The sequence below is a fragment of the Mytilus edulis genome, chromosome 5, assembly GCF_963676685.1.
Source record: "Mytilus edulis chromosome 5, xbMytEdul2.2, whole genome shotgun sequence".
Classification (NCBI taxonomy): domain Eukaryota; kingdom Metazoa; phylum Mollusca; class Bivalvia; order Mytilida; family Mytilidae; genus Mytilus; species Mytilus edulis.
Genome location: NC_092348.1, coordinates 45,789,740 through 45,816,801, shown reverse-complemented (window position 1 = coordinate 45,816,801; position 27,062 = coordinate 45,789,740). Strand labels below are relative to the sequence as shown.

The window sequence follows — 27,062 nt, the reverse complement described above, 5'->3', positions numbered from 1 at the left end:
ATTTCTGTGAAGAGGCTTGAGTGCCGTCCTTTAAGCACCTGCCCTTGGTGACTCCTGCATATGAACAACAATACTATTTGCTCATATGCATCAGCCACGAGGAAGGACTTAACTCAAAGTTATTTTTTTCTATAATGGATGTGATGCTACTTCTGGTGCATGGTCAATAATCACTAAACATACAGGATTTGATATGTGACTACATGTATTATTAACTCAATTTATATTTCATGTTTTTTGTCAAACGTATTTCTATTTTTATTTTGTTTATTGTCTATTGCAATTGTGTGATAAAAAAATCAATGTACAGATTATGCCCGTAATGGGTCCACTATTGGAAATGAAATATATCTTATCTTATCTTATCTTATATCGATACCAATAAAGAAAATGGCTCCGAAAGCACAATATTCATAGGTTTAAAATCGATTTTAGAACCAAAGATATATGTATATAACGGATTTAACAAAATAATCTTTAGCGTGTACATTTGTATGCTTTCTGAAATAGAAAAATGCTCGGAAAAGTCAGTCTATATTATTTAACCTAACAAAAGTTCTCATTGATCATTTGTTAATTTATAAACACTTCCAGTGATTTGTAGCTGTTAGAACAACTAATATGTACACTTTATGCCGTTTGGAGAAAATGCTGTACTATCTGTTCCAGTGGAAATGATATTCCAGGATATGTGTTCCGTTTTGGAACTAATATTATGAAGGAACTCCTATTTCATGGCATATTCTCAGTTGTGTGTTTTAATTTTTTTCTTCTTTAACGTTTGCATATATCAAACTATCAGGAGAACTGTTTTAATAGGAATGCAATGATTTTCTAGTTTTCTTTTGGATATGGATCAATTCAATTCAATAAATAACCACTGGCCAATAGAGGGCACTGAACTTTATATGCATACACGCTTTGTATATAGTTATTTACATGTTATGATTGTTCATACATTGAATAAATCTATTATTCAACTTTACAACACTACTTGACTCATTAAATATCGACCTAGACCTAATTAATAAAAACACCAATACCCTTACCACTGGCCAATGAAACAAGCGTGTTGAAAGTTATTTTTAATTATTGATATTTTCTCTGACAAAGCAATGAACAGTAGCATTGATCGGATTCTTCCATATCAGACTGGAGTTGTTGCTACTAAAGACACAAATGGTAAGGTTTAAATTTTTGTAAATTTATGTATTAATAATTATAAATCATACGTGCTTGACATTTAATTACATGTACATGTATGTGCAATCACGCCGTACGTGGTTTTGTGATTCACAATACACTATTTTCTATATTTAGTAAATATGATTATAATAATCCGACTAAAGTTGTATTGTCAACCAGAACGTACCGGTAGTTTAATTACCTTAGATAGAATTAAATCATGCATATGCATAATTTATATTACGTAATATTTGGATTCGAACTTTGCACGAAAATGATGCATGTACTCCAACTATCATACTTATTCCATAAATATACATTGTATAACAGAAATACTTGATTATTCATATACCTTACATTTTCTGGAGTTGTGAATCATTTTGTCGATAAGTCACACATAAAATGCAATTGCACATTAATTACTGTTAAGTAGCTCGAATCTTACGACTAAATTTAGTCATAAGTTAAATTGACATGGTCCATAACATGAGAATAGTTTTTGAATAGTTAAAGCATAGTCAGTAAGTGTCCATCACGGGTACTGGAGAATTATAATGTTTTAAGAAGGTAAATATGCATAGGCAGTGGACGAAGGACCTTTCTTTAAAAAAACTGGCATTTTGAGAACTACATTCATCGTTGAGTCCAACATTTGAACATTAATTTCATTAATTATACTCCGACTATAATTATTCAGAAAAAAACCCTTACGAGTGTTACCATTAAAACTTTTTAGAGCAAATATATAAAAGTCATTTTAATAATCAAGCGTCTACGTAATGAATGTTCCGGCAAATACCACGAAAGCCCTACGGTGTGGAAAAACCCTTCCTCTGATGTAAAAAAAAATACATTTAATTTAAAAGAAATTAAAAATTACGATATGAAAGTTTGAACGGGGTTTAAAGAAAGAATTATGCACTAACAGTGCACAATAAGTTACGAAAAAAAGCAAGAATGAAGAGAAAAAAAGTATTTAAAAAAATACAAAACGGAGAATAATGGGGTGCTGAATCATAAGGAATCAAGATTAAAGATAAAAATAAGTAAAAAATACAGAAAATTATTTAATAATAAATAACGAAACGAAGAACTCCCCTCCAGACACACATATATATCCATAAATCAAAACACAGGAAACATGTGCTTCGGAACAGGATATCGATTATGTTTTTGTCATTGTTTCCACATGACATAAACATGTCTATATCTATTCCAATATTCAATTGTATCATTATTCCACAGACCTAATCCTTCCGCCCTTGTCTCGCCAATTTTTTTCTTGAATATATAAACTCGTATACAATCCATTACGGTTTCTTCTCATACTAAACAGTTTTTTTTTTAATTTTTTGTTGTCTTTTAGATTGACATGGTTTATTTTTTATCAATATCGCCAGACAGCACCTAAATTCTAACTTAGCCTAATTATGTTTAACAGTAGTCAAAATGCAAAAATAAAAAAATATTCATCAGAAATCAAAGCTCAAATGAGTCAACACAAAATCAATTCATAAAACAGCAATAGAGAGACGACGAAACAGATCTGTAACATATATAGCCATTGGTACTCTTATACATTTTTCATAACTAATTTTTCAATTTTATTCGGAGAATGTATTTGATGGATTATTGGTAACTATAAATCTTTCAGTTTGATTTATTTACAATTTGTTTTTTAAAACTTGAATCGACGAAGACCTTTTCATTTTGTATAGACATGCATCTTTTGTTTACAACTGTACAGTGTGTTTGTTCTTGAAAAATAATGTTATGAATTGATTGCTGTACAAATATTTTTTATTCATAAAACTAGACCGTATCAACGGATAGCAAACAGTTCAAATCAAAATTATACATCCATAGGAACACTACCCGAGTTGTACAAACAATGCATGCACACATTACTTGCAATATTTTAGAAATTGGATCAGATAAAAGTCCGCGTGGAAATCCTACTTCTAAAAATTAAGATAAAGCTACAAAATTATTTTTTATTTGTAATATTGGCCGCTGCACAAAAACCACTTTCAGCTTCAATAAAGTATAATCCACAAAATCAATAATGTTTAGCAAGTTTAATCAGAACTCCTCTGATCTTTTTTTTTGTGTGCAAAACTTCAAACGATGATCAACAAATCCTTCAATGATCTTTGAATGTATATTATTCTAAAAAATTGTCTTGATTTATCGCCTGACAGTTAATGATTCAGAAATGAAATCAATAAATTCAAACTTTCTTCTTTATGCATCGTTTATTTCTTATAGTGCAGGATGTGACTGGTGAAATTATGACTGTTTTTCTCCTCTGTAACCTTTTAAAATCCAAGATGATACATAATTATCCAATCTTTCGATCTGTTTCTGTTTCTGTTCTGTTTTCTTCTTTTTTCATTTAAGAAAAGGCCTCTCCATATCCACTGTTCTGTTAAATGTGAATTAAGACAATTTATAAAGCACTCATTATCATCAAGTTTATACTAGACTTTATTATTTTTATATCAGGTATATATGTTTCAAGTTGTGTTACACAGTATCTACATAAGTGAGGTTGTACATGTACCAAACACCTTGAATAAAATTAATTTAGGTCGTTTAATTTTCACAAAATTTTGACAAAATATTTACTATGACCCTCTGACAAATTTATATAAAAAAAATAAAAAAGACTTGGACCACACACTTAATTGGAAAATTTTATTGGGTAAACATGCACTAATTTTGATCGTTATTGTGATATACAATGTAGCTTGGTGTCCATTTTTCCTTAATGTGTTACCGTTAAATAGCTTGAGAGTCCTCCCAGTGGCATTACATGGAATCTGTGTTTTCTTTTATTATTTTGTTTTTCTCTGTTTTCGCTGATTGTAATTTATTTTGAAGGTTTGATTGGTTTGATGCCAATTCAGGGATACCATCAATGTTCTGTATTATTTTTCAAGTGATTTTTATATAATCACAAATAACTTCTAAATATCTTATATCAAATGATATAAAATGACAAATGACCGCTGCATTATTGATAATCTCGAATTAAATAAACAACTCTCCTAATGCTCAGGTTGGTTGTCATATTGTGCAACACAGTTAATAATATTGGAAAAACATAGAACTTCTTTTTTCATACAAAACACTGTCAAACATCCAAACATACTATCCACACTGATCTGTGTCCACACTTGTAATCTCGAAATATATCATAGAATGCCTATAATTACGCAGGCATTCTATGGCTTATTTGATCAGGTGAACTTAGTGGTGGCCTTCGGCTGTTGTCTGCTCTTTTGTCGGGTTGTTGTCTCTTTGACACATTCTTATTTCCATTCTCAATTTTATTAATTAAGTAATAGTACATATGAATGTTGTGGTAAAATGGTAAATAAAAAACATATCATGGGACGATCACCTGACGGGGTTGTCTGAGTACGTGTTGTGTCAATAATTTCATACCAAATGCATTCTAGCATACAGTATTAATTTCATCTATTGTAAAGAATGTATATATGTTGGTACATTGTGGTACGTCAAGAAAAAAAATATAATGATTACCGAGCTCTGGAGGTTATTTGGTATGTTTTAGTAGTGAAACATTACTACCAAAACTGCCAAACTGAGCATGCATACGCTGTTGTCTATTATATTGTCGGGTTGTTGTCTCTTTGACACATTCCCCATTTCCATTCTTTATTTTATTAGCTATTCCTGATCTTTATTGTATCCGTAATTGAATAGTTTGGCATGTCATTGAAGATACACAAATCGTTGGAAACTAAAATTTCTTTCTTTCGCCAGTAGTAGGTATAATGAACAAAGCTATAGGTTGCAGTCTTGTAATTGACTGATCCATAGGCTTACATGCAAAACAGCTGATCTTTGAAAATAAAAAAAATAAAAAATGCTACATAGAAAATGTTTTTCATGTTCATATAATGTAATATGTACTAATGTGAAATTGTGATTTAATCGAAAAAAAAGTGGGTCATGCCATGAAGAATAAAAAGTTACGTAATCCTGAAGTCAAAACATTTTTTTTCTACTTTCTGTTTGCTGTTTTTACTAGGCCGCACCACTTCCAGTAAACATGATATCCTTCCACTTTCCTGGATTGATATCCCCCAAAAGATGCAAGATTTTTTTAAAGTCTATATATATGTTTCAATTCAGCATAAACCTATAATCAAACAGAAAAAATTGAGTTCAGAAAAAAAATCAGAAAAAAATGCACAATCTTGTTTCCCTCAATGTTTTGACATGCACCGGAAACTGGAGTTGTAATACAAGACTGGTACCTATATGTACAATATATCAAACTCAACCCTTCTGTATCAATATGATAAAATCATTGTTTTGGTGTATCAAAAACAAATGAAAACAGGATTATCAGAAGAATTGATGTTTTGTGTAATGGTCTGTGGGAACATCTTTAGGTCATTATCTGTACATTTTTGAAGCTAACTTTTTTCCATGATTTAATATTTGTGCCCATTTGTCTCTTTTTTTTTTTTTTTTTTTTTTTTTTTTTTTTTTTTTTCCCATTACGCGAAATACAACTTGACCCTCGAATATTTTTACTATTCTCTGTACATTTTTGAATCTCACTGATTTCCATGATCTAATATTTTTGTCCATTTGTCTCCTTTCTTTATTGTTAGCATGTTTTCTCTGTTATGAGAACCACAACCCGACCCTTTATTAAAGAGTATTCGTCTTTTAGAAAACAATAGATTTGTAATAGATATAAAATATTCATTAGGCGTTTACTCATTCTACGAGGAAACAAAGACATATCGACAAATGCAAATACAATTTCTATATAACGTGCCTTGTTCTAAGATGATAAAGAGATGTTGCCAACACAAAAAAAATCCTTCAGAACAAAATCTTGTCTTTATTCAGAATGTTGTTGTTTGATCGATTGGCTGCTAACACATGATAACGTTTTTCTATTGATTTTTCTCAACGTGTCTAACTGTATCTAATTTCAGCCATCACCTTCTCAAGCGTTATAATTTCCAAACATACTTTTTTATTATCTGGATTATGCTAATATTGGATTTTTTTTAAGACGAAAAATTCATGTCGCAAAGGGAAATTAATAATTAGAAAATATTAACGGTTTTGTGTACATCATAAACGAAAACTGTGTTTACTGTTTCGATATCGACAGTAATCGAAACCGAAGAAGAGCTTTTCGAGCCCAAAAAAAATAATTCAAAAGGTGAAATATATTCTGAACTTGTATTACCACGTTCAATGCGTAGTAATAAGTACGGCATAATGATATGAAAAATTTGAAGCCAAAAAATGAGAATTTAAACTCCTGTTTTAGAACAATTACATATGACATGTACATGCAGTTTGCATACTCTATTTACCATTGAAATCATTCAAAACATTTTATCACACCAAACATGCTAAATAAACTCATCATAGATTCCTGGCCTCACGGTCATAAAACTTTCGAGCATGATTTTTGTACTCAGACTCGAAAATCAACCAATCAAATTGCTAGATTTCATGTTTCGAGCATGATTTTTGTGCTCCGAGCACTGAGCAAAGTTTTATGCCTTCAAGGCCAGGACGCGCGTTTCGTCTACAAAAGACTCATCAGTGACGCTCGAATCCCAAAAAGTTGAAAAAAGCCAAATAAAGTACGAAGTTGAAGAGCATTGAGATCTAAAATTCCTAAAAGTGCTGCCAAATACAGCTAAGGTAATCTATGCCTGAGGTAGAAAAGCCTTAGTATTTCTAAAAATTCAATATTTTGTAAACAGTTAATTTATAAATATAACAATATCAATGATAATTCATGTCAGCACAAAAAGTGCTGACTACTTGGCTTGTGATACCCTCGGGGAAATAAATCTCCACCAGCAGTGGCATCAACCCAGTGGTTGTAAATAAACTCATCATAGATTCCAGGACTATATTTTATATATACATTGTACGCTAGAAGCGCGTTTCGTCTACAATAGACTCATCAGTGACGCTCGAATAAAAAAAAGTTGAAAAAAGCCAAAAATATATTCAATTTGGTACATTTTTAGTTGCAGAGTTTTGTTTTTTGAAAAAAACTGAAAAGAAAGCACACAAATAGTCTTACAAGGGGTTTGGGAGAGGGTTGGGTTGTATCCTTGTTCTTCATTCTCGTTTCGCCGAGTATGCGTAACACATACTTGGTGGTGAGGGTTTAACTTAGTTTATTAAAATGAAGAAGGAGAATTTGTGCAATCTATGCGTGTCAAATGTTATTGAAACACATAATGTACGGGACATTGCAATAAAGATGGAACTGTTAAATTATAAAACACAGTATTAACTTAGTTCCTTAAATTCCTAACTTGATTTGGTTGACTTCTATAATTAAACAAAATGTGTTATTAAGCATGTTTACTTTTTTTTTATAACATAATGGAAATGTAATAGAATTTTGGAATTTAATATCCTGGGCTTTATATTTCAATCCAAGATAAATAATGGCCTAGCATGCAGGAAAGGTTTTGATTTTTATTCTGATAATGAAACACAGTTTATTGGGACATTGATCTGATAATAAAGCCATTCCTATGTTACGTAAAACTGCATTTAATATTGCATTTAAAGACACAAATTATCGGCAGCCTTAAGTACCATACTGAACATCAAACAAAATTATACAACATTGCTTTAAAGGATGATATAAGAGGTCGTGCTTAGTTGAAAAACTATAGTTTCAGAATCGAAATTGTGCCGTTTTTATATTAATGTCTTATATACATAATTTAGTCCTGGTATCTATGATGAGTTTATGCCATTTATATACTTATGTCTAGTTGTAAATATTATGTGTGAAAAACCCTTTGGTTGTAATTACGGTATACGGTACATGGTAACGAACGGTTGTTGGTTGCTTACGTCCAGTGGCAAATATTACTTGAAATGAAACAATTTAGATATATTTTAAGATTTCAAGCCTTTAAACTTCATCACTTTAGTTAACATAAATATGGTGTGGAATGAGTGCCAATGAAACAACATTCCATCAAAGTTACAATTTGTCACAATTTGTAAAAAGTAAAGTAAAACCATTATAGGTCAAGTACGGCTTTTAATACGGAGCATTGGTTCACAACAAACAGCAGCTATACAGGGCCCCAAAATGAATTGTGTAAAACAATTCAAACATACAAAACAACAGTATAAATATCTTTAAAAAAAAAAACGAGACACACTTTTGAACCACACCAACAAACGCCATGCAAACACTGAACAATAGACTTTAGATTTAGGACATATGCATACACATGCAGTGAGTTTAAACGTTTTAACATGCACCAACCTTCACCCTAACATGAAACAGTAGTGTAACATTGCAACATAAAAAATAGCTTAAGGATGTACTTAGGTGAGGTTTTGAAATTTGTGTCAAATGTTCGGACTCCTTGGTGTTTTCCCATACAATACAATGTAAAATGTTTTGCCCCATAACACCCATTTATTTTTTCATATAAGACTTAATAGCTCATGAAAGGTCATTTACCAAAATTTTAGAAGATTTTTAATTTTTTTTATTTTGGTTTCAGACCCAAATAATACCAATGCAAATATAAGGTAAAAGTCCGAGTCAGCCTTTTCCCGCCATATTTTAAATCTCGAATATCTTGAAAAGAAGGTCCATGGCCTATCAATATTTTTAGCTTATCTTTATCCTTAATTGATGCTCTACCAGCTTATAGTATCATTTTCAATTTCTTAATTTCTTAATTTTTACCTAACCTCACCTAAATACAATGTCATCTTTAATTCGGTCCCTGTTTTTGATAGGATTCATGAGGGGTGAGCTTTGTTGCTTATTATTCCCTACAGTGTTTTGTTGACAGTTGTTTGTGTCTTCATCTTTTTTGTCTGGTCCTTGGTATGCTCTGTTTTTCTTCAACTTATGGTTTTTCATGTTCCCTTGGAAAGCATACATTTTACTTATGAAATAATATATGGAAAAAAAAAGGTATCATACATTAGCTAAAATGTTTTATTGGTCAATGAAACTTACTGTGGTAATGCTTACAACAAAACCTGAAAATATATTTGATAATGAAAAAAACAAATTTCAGTGCAATACTATGCAAAAGAAGAAAGATAAATCAATTTTGAATTCGTAAAGAATAGCGAACTAATTTCCATCTGAGGATATATAAAGTGTAGGAGTATGCCTAAACATTTACAGACAAAAACAAATGAGATTCTTCAGTCAATTTATAGATGTCTTGGAAAAGATATTACTGTCACGGCTTAGTTTTTAAGTATGTAAATACTTTTCTGTCTGGATATCTAGACAACATAGTTGATACCTTTTGGGATATATGATTGCTATATTGCTAATTTCATATGACAGACATAAAATTTAAGTATTCATATTGAAATTATTGTAAATGGTTATGTCTTTTTTGACATTTGTCAAGAATTTAAAAACCATCTCGATGGTCTCTTGACAGCGTGCTTAAATCGAGTACGTTATCCGCTTAGTACGCATATTAAAGAGAATGTGATATGTCCTTCGGAGTATTTATTACAAATGCACCTTGTGAATGTTGTGTACTAGCTTAATAAAACAATGCGTTGAGGTAACATGTAACCAATATCTTTCTCAACGAATATCTGATATACACTTTTTTTAATTTTGAATAACGCTTTAAAAAAGTTGTTAAATAATAAATGCCTTTGGATAAAACACATCAATTGATATGCATTTCCCGCATTTATTTTTTAATGATGTTTATTCAAAAACAAGTGTTATTTTTATGTAATTTAAATGTTTTGTAAATTTATATCGATTGATAATCCATTTCGTTTATGAAAAATTGGTTATATAATATATTAAAAAGAATAAAGCACGATGCGTGTGTCTCTAAGATAATCAGGTGCATAGCACTAAGGGAAATCGGATGTGCTTCTTATGTAACCTATATTTTAAGATTGAAAAAAAACTGTAAATATAACAATTCGTATTTTTGTCAAATCGTAAAAATTTATCGTACTGATTGTTAGATGGTTATTTAAATTTAGTCGTTTCGGTAACCAAGTTAAGGAAAAACATAATTTTGTTTTTCTATGTTGATTTTTTTCAATGAATAAATGAAGCAAGATTGAGTTTTGATATTTTATCCAAAAAAACAATGAATAATTAGACGGACATTTTAAGCGAAAACACACACGATGTTATCGGATGGAATATGTAATAATTGCATTTCATATACAAAAGTAATTCCTTTTGGTTAGAAACAGTGCGTCATATAACAAAAACATTGAAGTTTGCAGCAAAAATGAAAATTAAAATTCTTTTTAAAAGCCATGTTAAGCGGCGAGAAAAGTTATGGACGAAGGCTAAAATGCTGTAGAATCGTCAAAGAATATGCAATTCTAACATTCATTTTTTTACCTTTGACCAGCCTTGTGAATTCGTCCCACCAATTGAAATTAAACACGTATAATATTACATCTGACGCGTCGAGTTCTTCAGCCTGAACATTGTTTATCATGCTTATTGGTTGAAAACCGTACAGTAAGCTCTTGTTGCACAAATTTACGTCATTTTGACCCTAGTGGGAAGTTGCATCATTAGCAACCATACCACATCTCCTTATTTTTTTATAACTTTAAAATACATGTGTATGGACATGTTAATCGGGCGATAAGAAATAGTCAATTTGATACACCTTTTATGGAATGTAGCAGTTAAACACGCTCCTCATCGGCAACATAAATGCAGTAATAAAATGTGCCATAATTCCTAAAGCTTTGTAGGTATGATCAGGTGCTGTAATTAAGGATTTTAAATAATACGATGATTCTATAAAGGTGGACTGGATCGAGGACCCTTCAATTCTGTATTTCTTTGATTTGCGTCCGTTTTTCTCAATTCTTTATAAATTATTCTTATTATTCTCCGTTCGGTATATTTTAACAACCCATTGTTCACTATTCTTTATATTTTTTCTTTATTCAGCTCTTTTTGTCGATTTTCTATTCTTCTAAACCCCCATGCATACAGACCCTCTGAGAGTAATCTAATGGTGAAAATTGTTTAATTTCCCAATGCCTAGTAGGATAGTATGGAATGACGCAAAGACTTAAATAATCTCTAAATGAAACACAGTATGTTATGTCATTGATTTGATATTAAAGTCTCGTTATGAATGTGTCAAGCAAAAGCTGCATGATTCGAATTTAAAAAAAAAAGAAGCATGCATCACTAGTCTGATGTACTGGCAAAACGAAATAGATTCATTACTTGATTATGTTTGCCTAACGTCCAGCGACAAATATTTCATTAGATTTAAGACACGAGCAGACTACTGAGCTAATGACACACTTGTGGACTGATTAGCCATCAGCAACGGTATCGACCCAGACTGTGTGCTAAATTTCTCTTACCGTATTCAAATGTCATATTTTGATGTCAGGGCAGTAATTAAGTGTAAGCGAAATATTACAAAATGTGGATAGTTTCTCAGATAAAATTGTCTGGCAAAAAACAGGAGGTATACGATCAGAACTTATGAAATTGCATAGTTGGTTAGATTCTTTTCACAATTATGATTATAATGAATAAAAAATACACTTTGGTCACTAAAGTACTGAAGTGTCATTTCTGACATAATAATATGAAAAACATGTTGCATGTTACATGTAAAACTGACATATTACATCCAAATGACCATTTAACATATACATAGTTGTTGGTAAAATGAGGAACAGGCTTCAAATATACACGTGACTTACATCGATGGATTAGCACATGATGTAAAATATATTGTATATGTCTAAAAACTAATAATTGGGAAGTTAAAACTTAAATAATAATATAATTTTGACGGTACATTTTACGTATTTCTTGAAGGTAAGCGCTTTGAAGGCATTAAAGGTACACATGTTAAATAAATTCAATAATAATACTTTATTATAATATATTTTTGTTTTATTTTGACAGGCTTACAAAATGTGTTTTAGACATCGCAAATGAAATTTTTAGCATTTTAATACTTTAAAGTTACTTTGTATTTGTTTTAAATTCTAAGGGACAAAATATACTTCTTATGTGACGCGATTCTAAAAACAATGCAGAAATACTAAATTGTCTCCGTTTCTCAGTTCTTTTTAAGGGTTACGTAACATATTTAAAAAAGAAATAAACAATTTCCATAGTGCAAATTCTACTTAATGTTTGTATATTGTTTCAATAAATCTTATCAGTATAACACATCTGAAATGCTTCAGGCAGAGACATCAAGAGAGCTTTTAAAATCGAAGATTGTTATGCTCTTTTTATTCTATTATCTAGACAATTATTCGTACAAATACATATACTGTAATGCTCTTTGTCATCTTTCGTTAAGTTATGTTATTCGAATGTAGTTCTTGCATAATAAAATGAAGTATACTTTTTAATTCACTTCAGTTGGCTCGGCAATTTTGTGAGTTATTGATTAAAGATACATTTCTTACAAAAGATTGGGAATTAAGAGGTTAATAATGTGTGATTAATTTTTAACAAGATATATGTTCTTTATTAATATTGATTTATACTATATAATAAATTTACATAAATTCATTCATAATTTGTATTGCGATGCGAGTAGAATGCATACAGTATGCACGTGATTGAGAAATTAAGATAAATTGTCATTGGTGGTACATGTATGCGTCAAATATCGTGTGACCTTGTCCATGTTGTCCTAGATTTATAATAACTGAGTCTGTTGCAAAACAAATATACACATGTACTGCAGTTTATGACTGAGATATATTGTAAGTAATGTGCATGTTTTCTTCATATATATGAAATAATGATAATAACACATAAAATCATAATGAATAAAGTAGAATTATAGTACTAAATAAAGGATACATTTATAACATTATGCCCTGCCACTACATTTACAGTTCCATGTGTGCAGTTACACATGGTTACATTTGATATCTTAATATATTGGAACATCGATAAGGATACGACCATATGATATTTTAAGGAAATGTGAGGGGATTTGAAAATGGATTTTCAACGCCTGACAAGAGCTGCAAAACAAATAACCTTAATTGCAGAAGACAGGATAAAAATAAATATTCTGCACCATAAATGTGCAGTAAGCAATTGATTATAAGTGATGATACAGTTTTGCGCGGCTAAGCCGTGAAATGAAAATAAGCAAGCAAACTTACAGATGAAAATGAGTCAATACGCAAAAAATACCCCCCCCCCCCTTTTCTTAAATATAGAATGGTCGTCCTTTATGACCAATAAAACACTAATTGTGCATAAGACATAATATATATAGTGACGAGGAACGCTAGCTGCATCAAAATGAGCGAACTACTTTAAATAGGATATATGTATGTAACAACTCGGACATAGGTCCTTGAGTATTATTTATATATACTATACATACAAAAATATAAATATTGATTGAATTAAACCTTTACAATAATTATGTTTTGTTTCATAAGCCATTATAAGGTAGGCACAAATATATCTCCATGGCAGAATGTGCTTAACAGTTACTGTAGTCAGACAAAACATCGAATTATGTCTTGAGTTCATTTTAATTAATTTTTGGGTTCAAATTTTAGGTTTTGCAACGGTTTCTTTATAGAAATCGGATGGATTTGCGTATATTGGTACTTATATTCTTTATTGTTAAAAAAGAAAATTAATGTTTATGACATAGAAAAATAAAATATCATTTACAGTTTCTTGTCAGATAAATTAACTTTTTTTTAAATTTATAAATTATGGCTTTTTTACACAATTACAGCGAACGGGTCTTTCTACTTTTCATGTTTTTCTAACTTTTGATATCGATTTAGTAATCAGTTCTACTATTACGCAAAGAAATGTCGGTTTCGTGTAATCAATTCAGCAATGAACATGGAACTATAATTACAACACAACTAGATATTTATTTCAGTCCCATGATCCAACACAGAGGATCATGGCGGATCAATAGAAGATGTTTCCGTTTATGTGAAAAATATAGCAGATTTGATGAGATTGTCTCTATATTTTGACAGTGATTAGTTTTAATTAGGACCAGTTCGATGGATATTATTGGCTTTTCAATAATATGAGGCAGGCATTACCTGTAAATGGGGACGAAGTCTGTATGAATTATTTTTTTGTAACTTAATTATTTGTCAAAAAAAAAGAAACGGAAATACCGTAACGTTTCTGTTCTGTTGTTAGGGATTTTAGTTGTGACGTTATTTAAATTATGACGTCATATGCAATGTAAACAAAGAAACGCTATCATTAGGTAACGTTTTTTCATATCAAGGAATTATTAAAAATGAAATTGGTATTGCACGTTCCTTCCTATTTTATACTAGACTGATAAATATATATTTTACTCAAAGTTCCATACAAACGAGACCGGAAAAAGGAAGTATATTGTACATTTCTGCGCAGGTCCGGGATTTCAAAACATGACATAAAAAAAATTGAACGATTTTGAGTTCATTAGTACAATGAAAAATTCGGGAAATTTTCCCGATTTTTTTTTTTATTGAATTTTCTACTGTTATTGGGGACTTCGTCCCCATATAATGGTGTTACGAAATATAATAGTTAACTTCGGACAAACAAGTCAAATAGTAATCATAGCAAAGTACTAGATAAGAGATAAAATGTTGCATTGTACATCAAATTAATATCAATTTACAAACAGGAGGATAAAATTTTGGATTTTTTTAAAGCTAAAAGAGATATTTTAGAATGGACCGCTATATACCAGTCTATTGTAAACTTTAAAACAATCCTGACCATGGTACTTAATTAAGCTAGGATAACGCAAAAATGAAATATTTGCATATAAACTTTATTGTGGCCAAAATGTGTTTTTCGATTTTTTAATACAAAAAAATCTGATTTATTTGAGTTTTTATCTTTTGTAGATGTGAGATAGACAATATTAGAATACTAGCGATTCCAGAAACACTCATATTATTATGATGGACGAGGATTCTAAAATGGAGAATGAGCAGAACAGCGAAAACGTATCGCATTCTGAAATGCGTGCGATTCTTTGGGGTCGACAGCTGTCTCGTTCTCAGAGTGAACCCCAGCGAGTAAGTGAATTCACTGAACATGGAACGGGTTTTGGAAAAATGAAAAGACCTACAAGTCTTAGCGACGAGTGGAAAGAATTACAGAAGATAAAAATGAACAAAAATCCCATTACTGAAACATTACTACCGCAAACTCAACATTTCCAAAGCAGACGATCAATTTGGAAAAATTTCTTGTCGTTATGTGGTGGACTTATGTTAGCTTTTATGTCATTCTTGCCTCTGAGAAATATTCAAAGTAGTATTTACCCTATAGATAATCTGGGGACTATTTGTTTATCTTCAATGTATGCTGCTTTTATCGTTGGATGTACGATCTCACCATGGTTAGTTCAAAATGCCAGACCTAAAGGATTGATATTATTGGCTGTAGCAAGTCACGTGTTTTATGTTGCAGCTAACTTGTACCCATCATATATGACACTTATTCCTGCCTCGGTTATTTTTGGCTTTTTACAAGCACCGTTGTGGTCTGTTCAAGAGTTACTTATTGGTAGCTATGGTTCCAGTTACTCAGCCATAACTGGTATCAGGGTAGATAAATCCATCAGACAATTTCAAAGCGTATTTGTCATATTTTGTCATTGTGCTCAGATTCTTGGAAACTTAATCGAATCGCTTGTTTTAAATTATGGTACTGTTGAAAATATGCATACTTTGAATAAAACTTATTTCAATCTGAACCATCTGAACTGTACAGAAAACTGCGTAGGCAAGTTTGGATATCATATGAAACGGCCAAATGAAATAGAAGAACCGGTAGATTACTTAGAAATTCTCAAATTTATTTATCTTGCTTTCTCTTGCTTTGCCATGATCTTAATTGGCTTTTGTTTGCGGAAACCTGACATAATATTGAATAAAAGAAAGATGAGTTTGCTTGAAAAGCTTGGAGATGTTCTTAGCTTCTTTAGAACTAAAAGTTGCGCAATGATAGGACTGCTGATGGTGTTTACTGGTATGCAGCAAGCTGTAGTTATCAGCGATGTCACTATGGTAAGCAACTTAAAATAATACGAATTGTAGTAAATAATTGCAACAAATGCCACTATAGAATGTAATCAGCAATTTGACTTTAGTAGCTTACTCGACTTCAACTTCAGCAGCTTTGTTACACGTCAAAGTCCATACGGGACATCTGATAACAAGGACGCTGTGGCCATTAGCATAACAGAGTTGATGGTAGTTATGCAGTTAAAAGAGTTGTAGAAACAACAATGTCACTATGGTAATGTACTGGTGAATATACAACCAGAAGAAGTACTGTTACTAAAAACTTTCTAAATATAGATACGCAAACCATGCACGTGACCATAACATATATACAAAACGAAGATGTGGTATGATTGCTGATGAGACAGCTATCAACCAAAATGCAAACTAAGGAAATGTAACATAGGTGGATCCAGGGGGGCTGGGGGGCCGCCCCCTTTCGTAGGAAACATTTGGTTGATTATATAGGGAATCACTGAAGCGCGACTGGAGAGGGGCCCCCCTTAGGTCAGTCAGAGCCCCTCCCCCTTAGGAAAAGTTCTGGATCCGCCACTGTTTTAGCAATTATGAGGGGGAGGACAGGGGTAAGGGAGACAGGGAGAAAGGGGGTAGGAGAAAGGAGAAAGGGGGTGGGAGAAAGGAGAAAGGGGGTAGGAGAAAGGAGAGGAAGGCTGGGAGAAAAGAGAAAAAGTTGGAGAAAGGAGAAAAAATAAAATATCTCTCCTTTTAAAAAATGATCTAATATTTCAAGAAAAAATATCTCAAAAGGAGATGTTTTATTCTAATGGGAGAAAGGAGAACGGGGGTAGGAGAAAGGAGAAGAGGGGTGGGAGAAGGGAGAAGGGTACCCCCCTGTCCCCCCCCCCCCAATTATAAGCAACTTTGTGGCCTTCAAGATAAGGGGGGAAAACCCATACATACGGATTCATGCATCAAACTATAGTTATTCTAAAATGTCTTCACATTTAATCATATTACTTCCAAAACACTGTTATATTACACGAGATACACTTCTATTTGTAATGTATTCATGTATAACGGAATGTAATGTGTCAAAATGAATACTAAGTGACCGTCTACGCATGGTTAAAGCAAACAAGGTAAATCGGAATACAATATACTGTACAGATACTTGATGTTGGTACTATGTATAAATTTTACAATTTATTTTTGATACAGGTATATGGTACAGAGAAGCTAGGACTGTCTATAGTAGGATATATGATGATGTGTTATGGGACCTGTCAACTTGCTACTCTTCTATTGCTCGAGAGAATGCAGAGAAGGTTCCGCCCTATTGTTTTCATTCTGAAAGGTTTGTCAATTCTTATTGTGTACACATTGTTTTAGAAACGAAAAATTTGGCTATCAAATATGTGTCTTTGAACGTTCCCGATGAACATGATGAAGGTACAATTCCAGAAAAGCTTGTTATTTTATTCTTTTCTTTCTTTGATTTCAAGGAAAAGCGAAAATGGAAATTTGAATTTGTAGAGTTGGTGTTTTCATCTGTATAATCAATTGGCATCATGTAGAATAAAACAGCTGCGTTCCATTCGTCACAAAGTCGTCGGCCCTGAAATGACTCGACACTACACCTGCTTAGTATTGGTTTACTTGAAGAGTTGTTGTAAAAAACTATTGTTAGACACTTCTCATTTTATATTCATATGCTTTTGTGTTATTTGCTCTATTGATATGCTATCAATACCTCAAGGTATAAATGTACAATTATAAATAAATTACATGTATCTCATTGTAAAGAGTATTTAACAGAAATTGACCTTATAGTAAACTATGATAACAATACAAGTACTTCATTCACATATAAGACTATAAGAGGGTGTATGTACGCACTATTCATGTTAAACCTCTGAAATACCAACTTTCCTCGATAATGAAATTCTATTACTGGAAGCACTGGAAGCATAGTTCACAAATTAGCAAATTGTTAAACAGTATACAAATGAGAAAGGGATACATTATGTCACATTGAACTATGTATTGTGATCGCAATATTTGGTTTAAAAATGGGACGGAAGATACCATAGGTATAATTGACATGTTTAAGAAAAACAATAGTCGCAAAGAAAACAAACACTAACATGTCAGAAAGACGATTGACAAGACAAACAGCTGTCACCAAAACTCTGAAGATTGAGAAACACAAACATTACTAACATGATTAAATACAGATGATATACATTCAGGTGCTCTAAACAAAAACAGTCGATACGTCAGTCGTGTTACTCAAGATATACAAATCGAGGAAAAGGCATCATGCAAACGCAGATTACGCTGATTAAATTTAGAATGAAATTCAAAACAGTGTGGCTGTGGCCATTGATTGACACATTAAATTCATCCATTGACTGGGACAATTTAGGTGAACGTTTGTATGTAACGACCACTGCTCACTATGTAATTTTTAAAGACACTTAAACTATTTGGTCACCAAAGGTTCTCAACACCTTAATAAAGTAATTCGAAAAATTAATCAGAAATAACACGATGTTTTGATTTATATCAATTATATAAATCAAAACATAAAGGTTATTCCTGATTAATTTTTCGAATTATTTTATAATTAAAGGCGTTAAGAAACCTTTGGTGACCCCACAGTTTAAATGTCTATCGTAGGTACGTCGTGAACAGTGGTCGTTACAGACAAACGTTCGTGTGAATTGTCCCAGTCAATGGATGAATTTAATTTGTCAATCAATGGCCACAGCCACACTGTTTTTAATTTCATTCTATAATGACGCACATGCATTATCAAAAGTGTATATACTATAAAAAGAATCGGTACACAAACAGTTTCTTTTTCATTTAGGACAACATATAGATAAGACTATCACATACACATAGAACTAAACATGCTAAATAATACATCAGATTTATAATACAAAGAGAAATATTGAAAACTTTAAAAAAAAAAAAAAAAAAAAAAAAAAAAAAAAAAAAAGTTCAATAAGGTTACCATGGCAGTATATATAGTTCATACGATCGTTCAGTGATAACGGCTTATTCTTTAAAGTGGGAAATGCAATAGACAACTTTCGAGTTCGATGCATTTCCGTCAAAAACTCTGGTTTTAGTGAACGTCATTTGTGCGTTTAGGGGCGTCGTCACTTCCGTTTCAATGTTGAGCGAGTGGTTGGAAAACTATAATTCTATATTGTACGCATTATTCAGCAAATTAAATTCTCAAAATTGACAATCAGCACTGCTGTCATTAGGGAATTGTCATTAAGTACCTACAGAACAACCATTATTTCTAGTTTATCCTGCACAACGACGATCACTAAGACGCTTGATGAACGTAAATAGTGCAGGGATACAGGCGATCCCCTCTATCTGGTAAATGACGTCATAAAGGCGCGCATAATTGACAAGTTTTTGCCGGTGACGGATGAACTCGAAAGTGGTCTATTAGAACTCTTATGTTGCTTTCTAACCGAATAGCCAAGTAATAAAAGTAATCTTATCTATATTTTATTGCAGGTTTTCTAATTACACTGGGTCTGCTTATTTTATTGTATGTTTGGGAGCCACGTGATAACTCCGTTTTAACTATTTTCGGATTCATGGCACTCTGGGGAGCTACGGATGCTATATGGCAATCCCAAATTCAAAGTAAGTCTATTGGCATAATATGTGTAATGTCTACTTTTTCATCTTTTTTTATTTTGCTGATTACATAATGTTTGGCAGACAGTAATTTATATTCGTCTTTGACATTTAGCTAGATAGTCATATATGGAATTTGTTGTTAATACCGACATATCTTGTATGTTTGTTTATTTAGGAACAGATGATCTCTGCAAATATATTCCTATATATCTAGCCTTTGTACAAGGGAATAGATTGATAAAATTGAATCAATGACTAAAATGACTGGGCTTGACAGAAAGTAAAAGAGTTTGCTATTATAGCAATAATTATTTGTAAAGGAAAATCGTTCAATTGTACCACTTGTTTAGATCAATGTTTGAAAGGAAAGATTATGGAGGTGTCATATATAATTGGCCATATATAGTTTTTGTTTTCAATTTTGCAAGATCAAAATTTCAAAAGTCTAAAAAGAAGATAAGTTAATCCACAACGTTCTTATATTTGCTGATGCACATCATGATTAATATTAAAAGATTGAAAATAGACATTCCCAGACATCTTCCTTCACATGCATAGTTGTAAGTACAGTGTATCACATCATATTGCATGTGACATACCCATTCTACAGGAATATATTTTATAAGTTATTAAAAAGGAATTGAAGTGAATTTCGTCAAATAATTGAAGTCGTTTAATTTCTGTTGTTTGGCTGCATAATTATCTTTGTAGATAAAAATAGGTATGTGGCACGCGCTAATCAGACAGCAAACCCAACGGCACTAAACCAAGAGGTTAATACACGGTTTCATAATTAGGAAAGTATCTATGCTAAATGTCATGCTTTAAATCGGCTGGAGTCTTAAAAGATGTAAAAATCGCTCGAGGCAATATTCCCTAAGCTAATTGCACGTCATACCCTTTGTCATAATGTATTTGAATCTTTACTTTAATTCACAGTATCCACATGCAGCGCACTTTGATGTCCTCTCAAATGAGTAGATTGATTTTATTCAATTACTACAACTATATATGAAGTAAGAACGTCTAAAAATGTCAACAACAAAAATTACCCCCCCAAAAAAAACCGCTAGTTTCAAGTATTGATCTTATAAATGTGTAACAAGGACGTCTTTAAATAAAATCTATATTTTTATTTAAAGTAAAGCTAAGTTTTTTGGGAATACAGATGAATCCAGAAAGATCCTTAATTCAGTCCAAGAATTACTTCATAGAAAACTGGAGATTGAACCATACACCGGAATGAACTTATAGGTGCTCTCGAATGCCAACATGGCCGAACCAACAAGTGATAATCGATTGGATGTAAACCAATGGCAGTATTTTTGCATACTTCTATGCCTTTCTCTATTTGATTGATGTATTTGATCAAATACATTTCCGCTACTTGTAAGGAAAAATGTTTGGATGGACAAATATTTTATCATATCAGCTAAAATATATCATCATCCTTATCCATTTTTTATTATTCAGAAATAATTGAATTGTGTGATCTATCCATATAATAATTGACAAGTTGCCAGTTTAATTAATTGGAAACATATTCTCAGGCTTGAAATATAGATTTTTTTGTCAAAAATATAAAAGGTTGTGAAAGTCGCTTTCTTTGATATTGATTGATGTTATACCGACATATATTTGTTCAAGAACACATCGCTTCCATTTTTCTGGCATTTTGAAATGAATAAATCATGTGTCGATTGTCAATTTTAGATTAAGATCATTTTAAGTCTTTTATATATTACAGGACATCAAATAAGTTTACTTGTGGTCGTAGAAAAGCTGAATTGATTAATGGACGCAGAAGTCTATCGTCGCAATGAATTTTGCATCAAATGTAAAAATCATTTGAAACAGTCAAATTTGCAATTTTATATGTTATTACATAGATGGTCAGATTAAGCACAGAATGTTTTGAGTTTTTGGTGTCCAATGTTCTTTGAGATCGTAATACATTTGGTATTCTAACTGTTTTGATTTGAAACGCAAGTTCTGAGTCTTGTGAAGACAAAACGTGCGTTTGTCGTACTTATCAAATCAAAAGGCAAAGCCTGGTATCTTTGCAGAGGTGTTTTCATTCGTTCATGTAGTACATTTTATAGTTTTGCTTTACTATTTATGGTATGTCTTTTTCTTTTGTAATCAACAAATTATTTTGAGTTTAATGTTCAATGCTACTGTCTATTGATGTCATGAAAGTATGTACTAAGAGTTATTTTGGCGTCCAATATTGGAATTGTAATATATATTTAATTGTTTCATGTGAGTGATGTTAATTTTACTGATATACAACGAATAACATTTAATGATTATACAATTTGAGTAATCTGGCTCAATAATTGACTTTTCAAAATCCAATTCTAGTTTCAATAGAGAATAATGCAGTAAAATAACGTATTTAGACTGTCTGGTTATATATATGGCAATGAGACAAGTAATTACGCTGTGAGAATTAAATTACTAAGTAATGATTTATTTATACGAAAGATACAAATTTGTGAAGTGATTAGACCTATGATAGATACAATTTATTTAGCATTTCCTTTTATTTGAAAGCATGTGTACCAAGTTATTTTGAGTATCATGAGTGCGATATTTTCGACATTCGTTTATACTGAACAGCAATAGTCTCTATGTATCCAAATTGACCATAATTATCACTAGTAGGAATTTTCATAAACCTTCGAATAAATTTAACTCACCATAGATACCAGGATTAAATTTTGTATGTACGCCAGACGCGCGTTTCGTCTACACAAGACTTATGAGGGACGCTCGAATCTAAAAATGTTAAAAAGGCCAAATAAAGCCGTTTAAGTACGAAGTTGTAGAGCATTGAGGACCAAAATTCCTAAAAGTTTTGCCAAATACAGCTAACTTAAGATAATCTGTTACTAAGGTAGAAAAGCCTTAAGTTAGTATTTCAATAATTCAACAGTTTTGTAAACAGTTAATTTATTAATATGACCATATCAATGATAATTCATGTCAGCACAGACGTGAGGGGGAGGACAGGGGGGTACCCTTCTCCCTTCTCCCACCCCTCTTCTCCTTTCTCCTACCCCCGTTCTCCTTTCTCCCATTAGAATAAAACATCTCCTTTTGAGATATTTTTTCTTGAAATATTAGAAAAAATTTTAAAAGGAGAGATATTTTATTTTTTCTCCTTTCTCCAACTTTTTCTCCTTTCTCCCAGCCTTCCTCTCCTTTCTCCTACCCCCTTTCTCCTTTCTCCCACCCCCTTTCTCCTTTCTCCTACCCCCTTTCTCCCTGTCTCCCTTACCCCTGTCCTCCCCCTCAGACGTGATTACTCGCTAAAAAAAGTGTTATTTGAGGCGCCAACACTTATTGTTTAAGTCTTTTTAAGTTTTCACAGGCTGCATTTTCATTTGTGTTGACGATCTTCAAATATTTTAGTTTTTCTCTGCCTCAATTTCTGTGCATTTCACATCTATCAGAGATAATTTGCATGCATACAATTGTAGAATATATATTATACGTTGAAAGAGGACAGAGTTTATCAATAATTGGTATGACATTGATATACATTGGCTAGAGGTATAGGGGGAGGGTTGAGATCTCACAAACATGTTTAACCCCGCCGCATTTTTGCGCCTGTCCCAAGTCAGGAGCCTCTGGCCTTTGTTAGTCTTGTATTATTTTAATTTTAGTTTCTTGTGTACAATTTGGAAATTAGTATGGCGATCATTATCACTGAACTAGTATATATTTGTTTAGGGGCCAGTTGAAGGACGCCTCCGGGTGCGGGAATTTCTCGCTACATTGAAGACCTGTTGGTGACCTTCTGCTGTTGTTTTTTTCTATGGTCGGGTTGTTGTCTCTTTGGCACATTCCCCATTTCCATTCTCAATTTTATGACTGTTTGTTTGCCAACAATTGGTACATGTATGTTTGTAATTAGGTTGGATAGTATCTCTTAGAGATCAAGTCAACACGTTTAATAATAGTGTGTGTAGAGGAGATATCATTTTGTGAGTTTTGCTATTATAATGTGTAACAGTACCTTGAGAATTGTCTATTTTATACTCTCTATCTTTTACTTGCAGATATTTTGATCACATCTACAACAAAGCGGGAATCAGCAGTTGTGTGTTTCCGAATATGTCAGGGATTTGGATTAACCGTAGTCTTTTTGTCCTCCCTTTGGTTGTCTTTACTTTACAAAGTGTGCATGGTTGGAGCAACTCTTGTGTTCGGAGTTATGGGATATATGCTGCTAGAAGTTACAAACAATCCAGTCACACCTCTAGATCCAGAACCATTTTCACTGTAAAAGTAGTTTTGTCCCAATTGTGTCAAATTTAATCTCATATTATATGAGGCTCTAGCTGGGGCTGATACACTAGAGTATAATGGATCAATACAGCAGGAAAATTTTATCCAAAAACTGAAGAATAGAAAAAATTGGCAAACAATTTTAAAGATTAGAGAAAAATAGACCCAAACAATAAAGAATAGAGAAGAAAAGGACACAGCAATATATAATGGACAAAAAAGGGCATAAACAATAAAGAATAGAGAATAATGGGGTGCTTTGATATATAGAAGGAGTATAATGGATCAAAAATATCGAGAGAGAAAAACGACCTAAAATTAAAGAATACTGAAATGTAAGTCCCCACCCAGACCCTCTTAAATGTATTTAATTGTAACAATTTCATTGTATTGCTGGCTGTTTATATCCAATGTTTGAAACTAAAGTTACTGAGCCGACATTATGATACAATGTTTAGTTATGTATTTTACATTATTTGATCATTTATTGTCATGCCAAACTTATTGATACGGATTAACTTCTCTGGATCTTTACACGGGACCCTTAATAGCAATAGGGTAACCATATTTTCGTATGTCGAACAGTTCCACCAACAAAAATATACAAAAAAATAAAGGTAAACATTATCAATGTTGCTTGTTTCTGGTTCATATTTGTTTATATTGTATTATCTTATATTGCAATATTTAATTCATCGCACAAAATATGGTTTAAACCAGTGAAAGAAGTTACTCGACCGTAAATTTAAAGCAACGAACTTGGTTGATTCAACTATTTGTTGTGTTTCTTATTGTTCATTGTAATCATGTTAAATATTTTATTAGACAGTTACTGTAGTGCTATAGGTCATTTTAAATATTTGTTTGATATTAATAAAATTTGAAAATATCCCTACATTGTTTTTAAGATACTGTTCCAATGTCATACGGACATTAATATTTATTTGTGTCTCGAATTACAAGAAACCAATAAACCAAAAAAATGTTAAATTTAGAGGAAAGGTTAAAATTATTCCGTATTGAAAAGAGATCAAAACGAAATGCTGTTTTATAAGTTTTTCTAATTTAAAACTAAATTATAAAGAAGGGGTTTCACACTTTTTTTTAATATATTTAATGTCCATTATATGTTTTTCTAAATCCGTGAAACACCATGTATTGTAACATATTTTTATCAGAAGTAAATGTTTAAGGCTTCAACTGTCTATGTGGTGCTTTTATATTGATTTACATGCCGTTTAATTAGAACGCATATTAAAATATTTATAAGTACATAATAGTATGTCCATTAAGTAGTTGTACAGTTTTTGTTGCATTGTTCTAACTGTAGGTATTAATGTTCAGCAACAAACAGTAACAAAACCGTCCCACAATATTCATATACTTTATAATAGTCAACATGTTAATTATGAATAATATATCAAGAAACTCCATTGTCTCAAATTATGACCTACTTTCCATAGTATTCAAAACAAATTTTGTGTAGACTCTGACACTATATGAAAATGAAAATATTTGAAAATAGTAAAGGTCATAACCTGCAACTGAAGTTATCGACCGACCGTGCAACACCCTCATGAGTAGTCAATGACGTTACCCCCTGTCAACTCAAAATGTAATTCAAAGTTTCAAATTTGAGTATTGCAACTATTGTGTCACATGTACAAACATATAGAATTACTGTAGATATTTATGTCCACAAATGTTAATTTAGAAAAGACATAAGATCATTATTTACAAAAAGTGTACCAGCACTTTGTATATACTGTCCCTTATTGAATCAAGTTTTGAAATGCCACATTTTTTGCATTCCAGCTTAAATTTTTACATGATTTTTTTACTATATGATTTTATAATTTATCTTGTAATTTCTTGTTATCGCTTATAATGTACAAGTGAAATAAAATATTAGAAGAATTTTGTTTTCTGTTATTAACCAAAATACTTCAAAGCAATATTATTCTATATGTTTTAATATCAAAGTATGCTGAAATCATTGTCTTGGGAAATGTTTGTGTTTTCTTTTTAAAAAAAAATGGCCCAGCAACTTAATAAAATACAAATACAACAAGAATGTGTCCATAGTACACGGATGCCCCAATTGCACTATCATTTTTTATGATCACTGGACCGAGAAATTGGAGTTAAAACTATAATTTGGCATTAAAATTAGGAAGATCAGATCATAAGGAACATGTGTACTAAGTTACAAGCTGATAGGACTCCAAATTCATCAAAAACTACCTTGATCAAAATCTTTAACATGAAGCGGGACAGACGGACGGACGGTCGAACGAACGAACGAACAGACGCACAGACCAGAAAACATAATGGGCAAAAATGTAGACATGAAGAAGAGAAGACAGCCATATAAAGAAATTGTCTAACTTTCTTTTGGACAAAACAAGTTCAAAATATAATTGAACCAAGACATAATTATTTAACATACATTTCAAACTTTTAAACGTCAAATATGAAAATAAGGCTAAATATCAGCTATCCGAGAAGTAAATACATTTAGCTATTCATGTAGTATGTATTATATTACTAAGAAAATGATTGCATACTAATCAATGTAAACACAATCATAGAGTCGTGGACCAAAGTTGTGGGCAAATAATTTTATAGTTATAATGACTAATCAGCGAAAAAGCCTCCATTTTCTTCAAGCATCTCAAGCTTTTTACAAAATGTTTCAGTATGAAACAATGTAACAGTTATAAAATTGAGAATGGAAATGGGGAATGTGCCAAAGAGACAACAACCCGACCAAAGAGCAAACAACACCCGAAGTCCACCAGTGGGTCTTCAATGCAGCGAGAAATTCCCGCACCCGGAGGCTTCAGCTGGCTTCTAAA

At 31.9% G+C, this 27,062-nt stretch overlaps 1 protein-coding gene across 3 annotated transcripts; it reads left to right on the top strand.

Moving 5' to 3' along the window:
* Positions 1-1,047: 1,047 nt before the first annotated feature.
* Positions 1,048-26,121, top strand: LOC139523778 (protein unc-93 homolog A-like). Of its 3 annotated transcripts, none has more exons than XM_071318033.1 (5): positions 1,048-1,182; positions 15,109-16,278; positions 17,455-17,590; positions 19,780-19,911; positions 23,976-26,121. In XM_071318033.1, exons 2-5 carry the CDS (start codon positions 15,163-15,165, stop codon positions 24,200-24,202), a joined length of 1,611 nt encoding a protein of 536 aa, XP_071174134.1. In that variant the 5' UTR covers positions 1,048-1,182; positions 15,109-15,162; the 3' UTR covers positions 24,203-26,121. The 3 variants fall into 3 exon arrangements, with proteins under 3 accessions (XP_071174134.1, XP_071174135.1, XP_071174136.1); XM_071318034.1 differs by lacking the exon at positions 1,048-1,182 and adding an exon at positions 11,929-12,061; XM_071318035.1 differs by lacking the exon at positions 1,048-1,182 and adding an exon at positions 12,875-12,969.
* Positions 26,122-27,062: the final 941 nt, after the last annotated feature.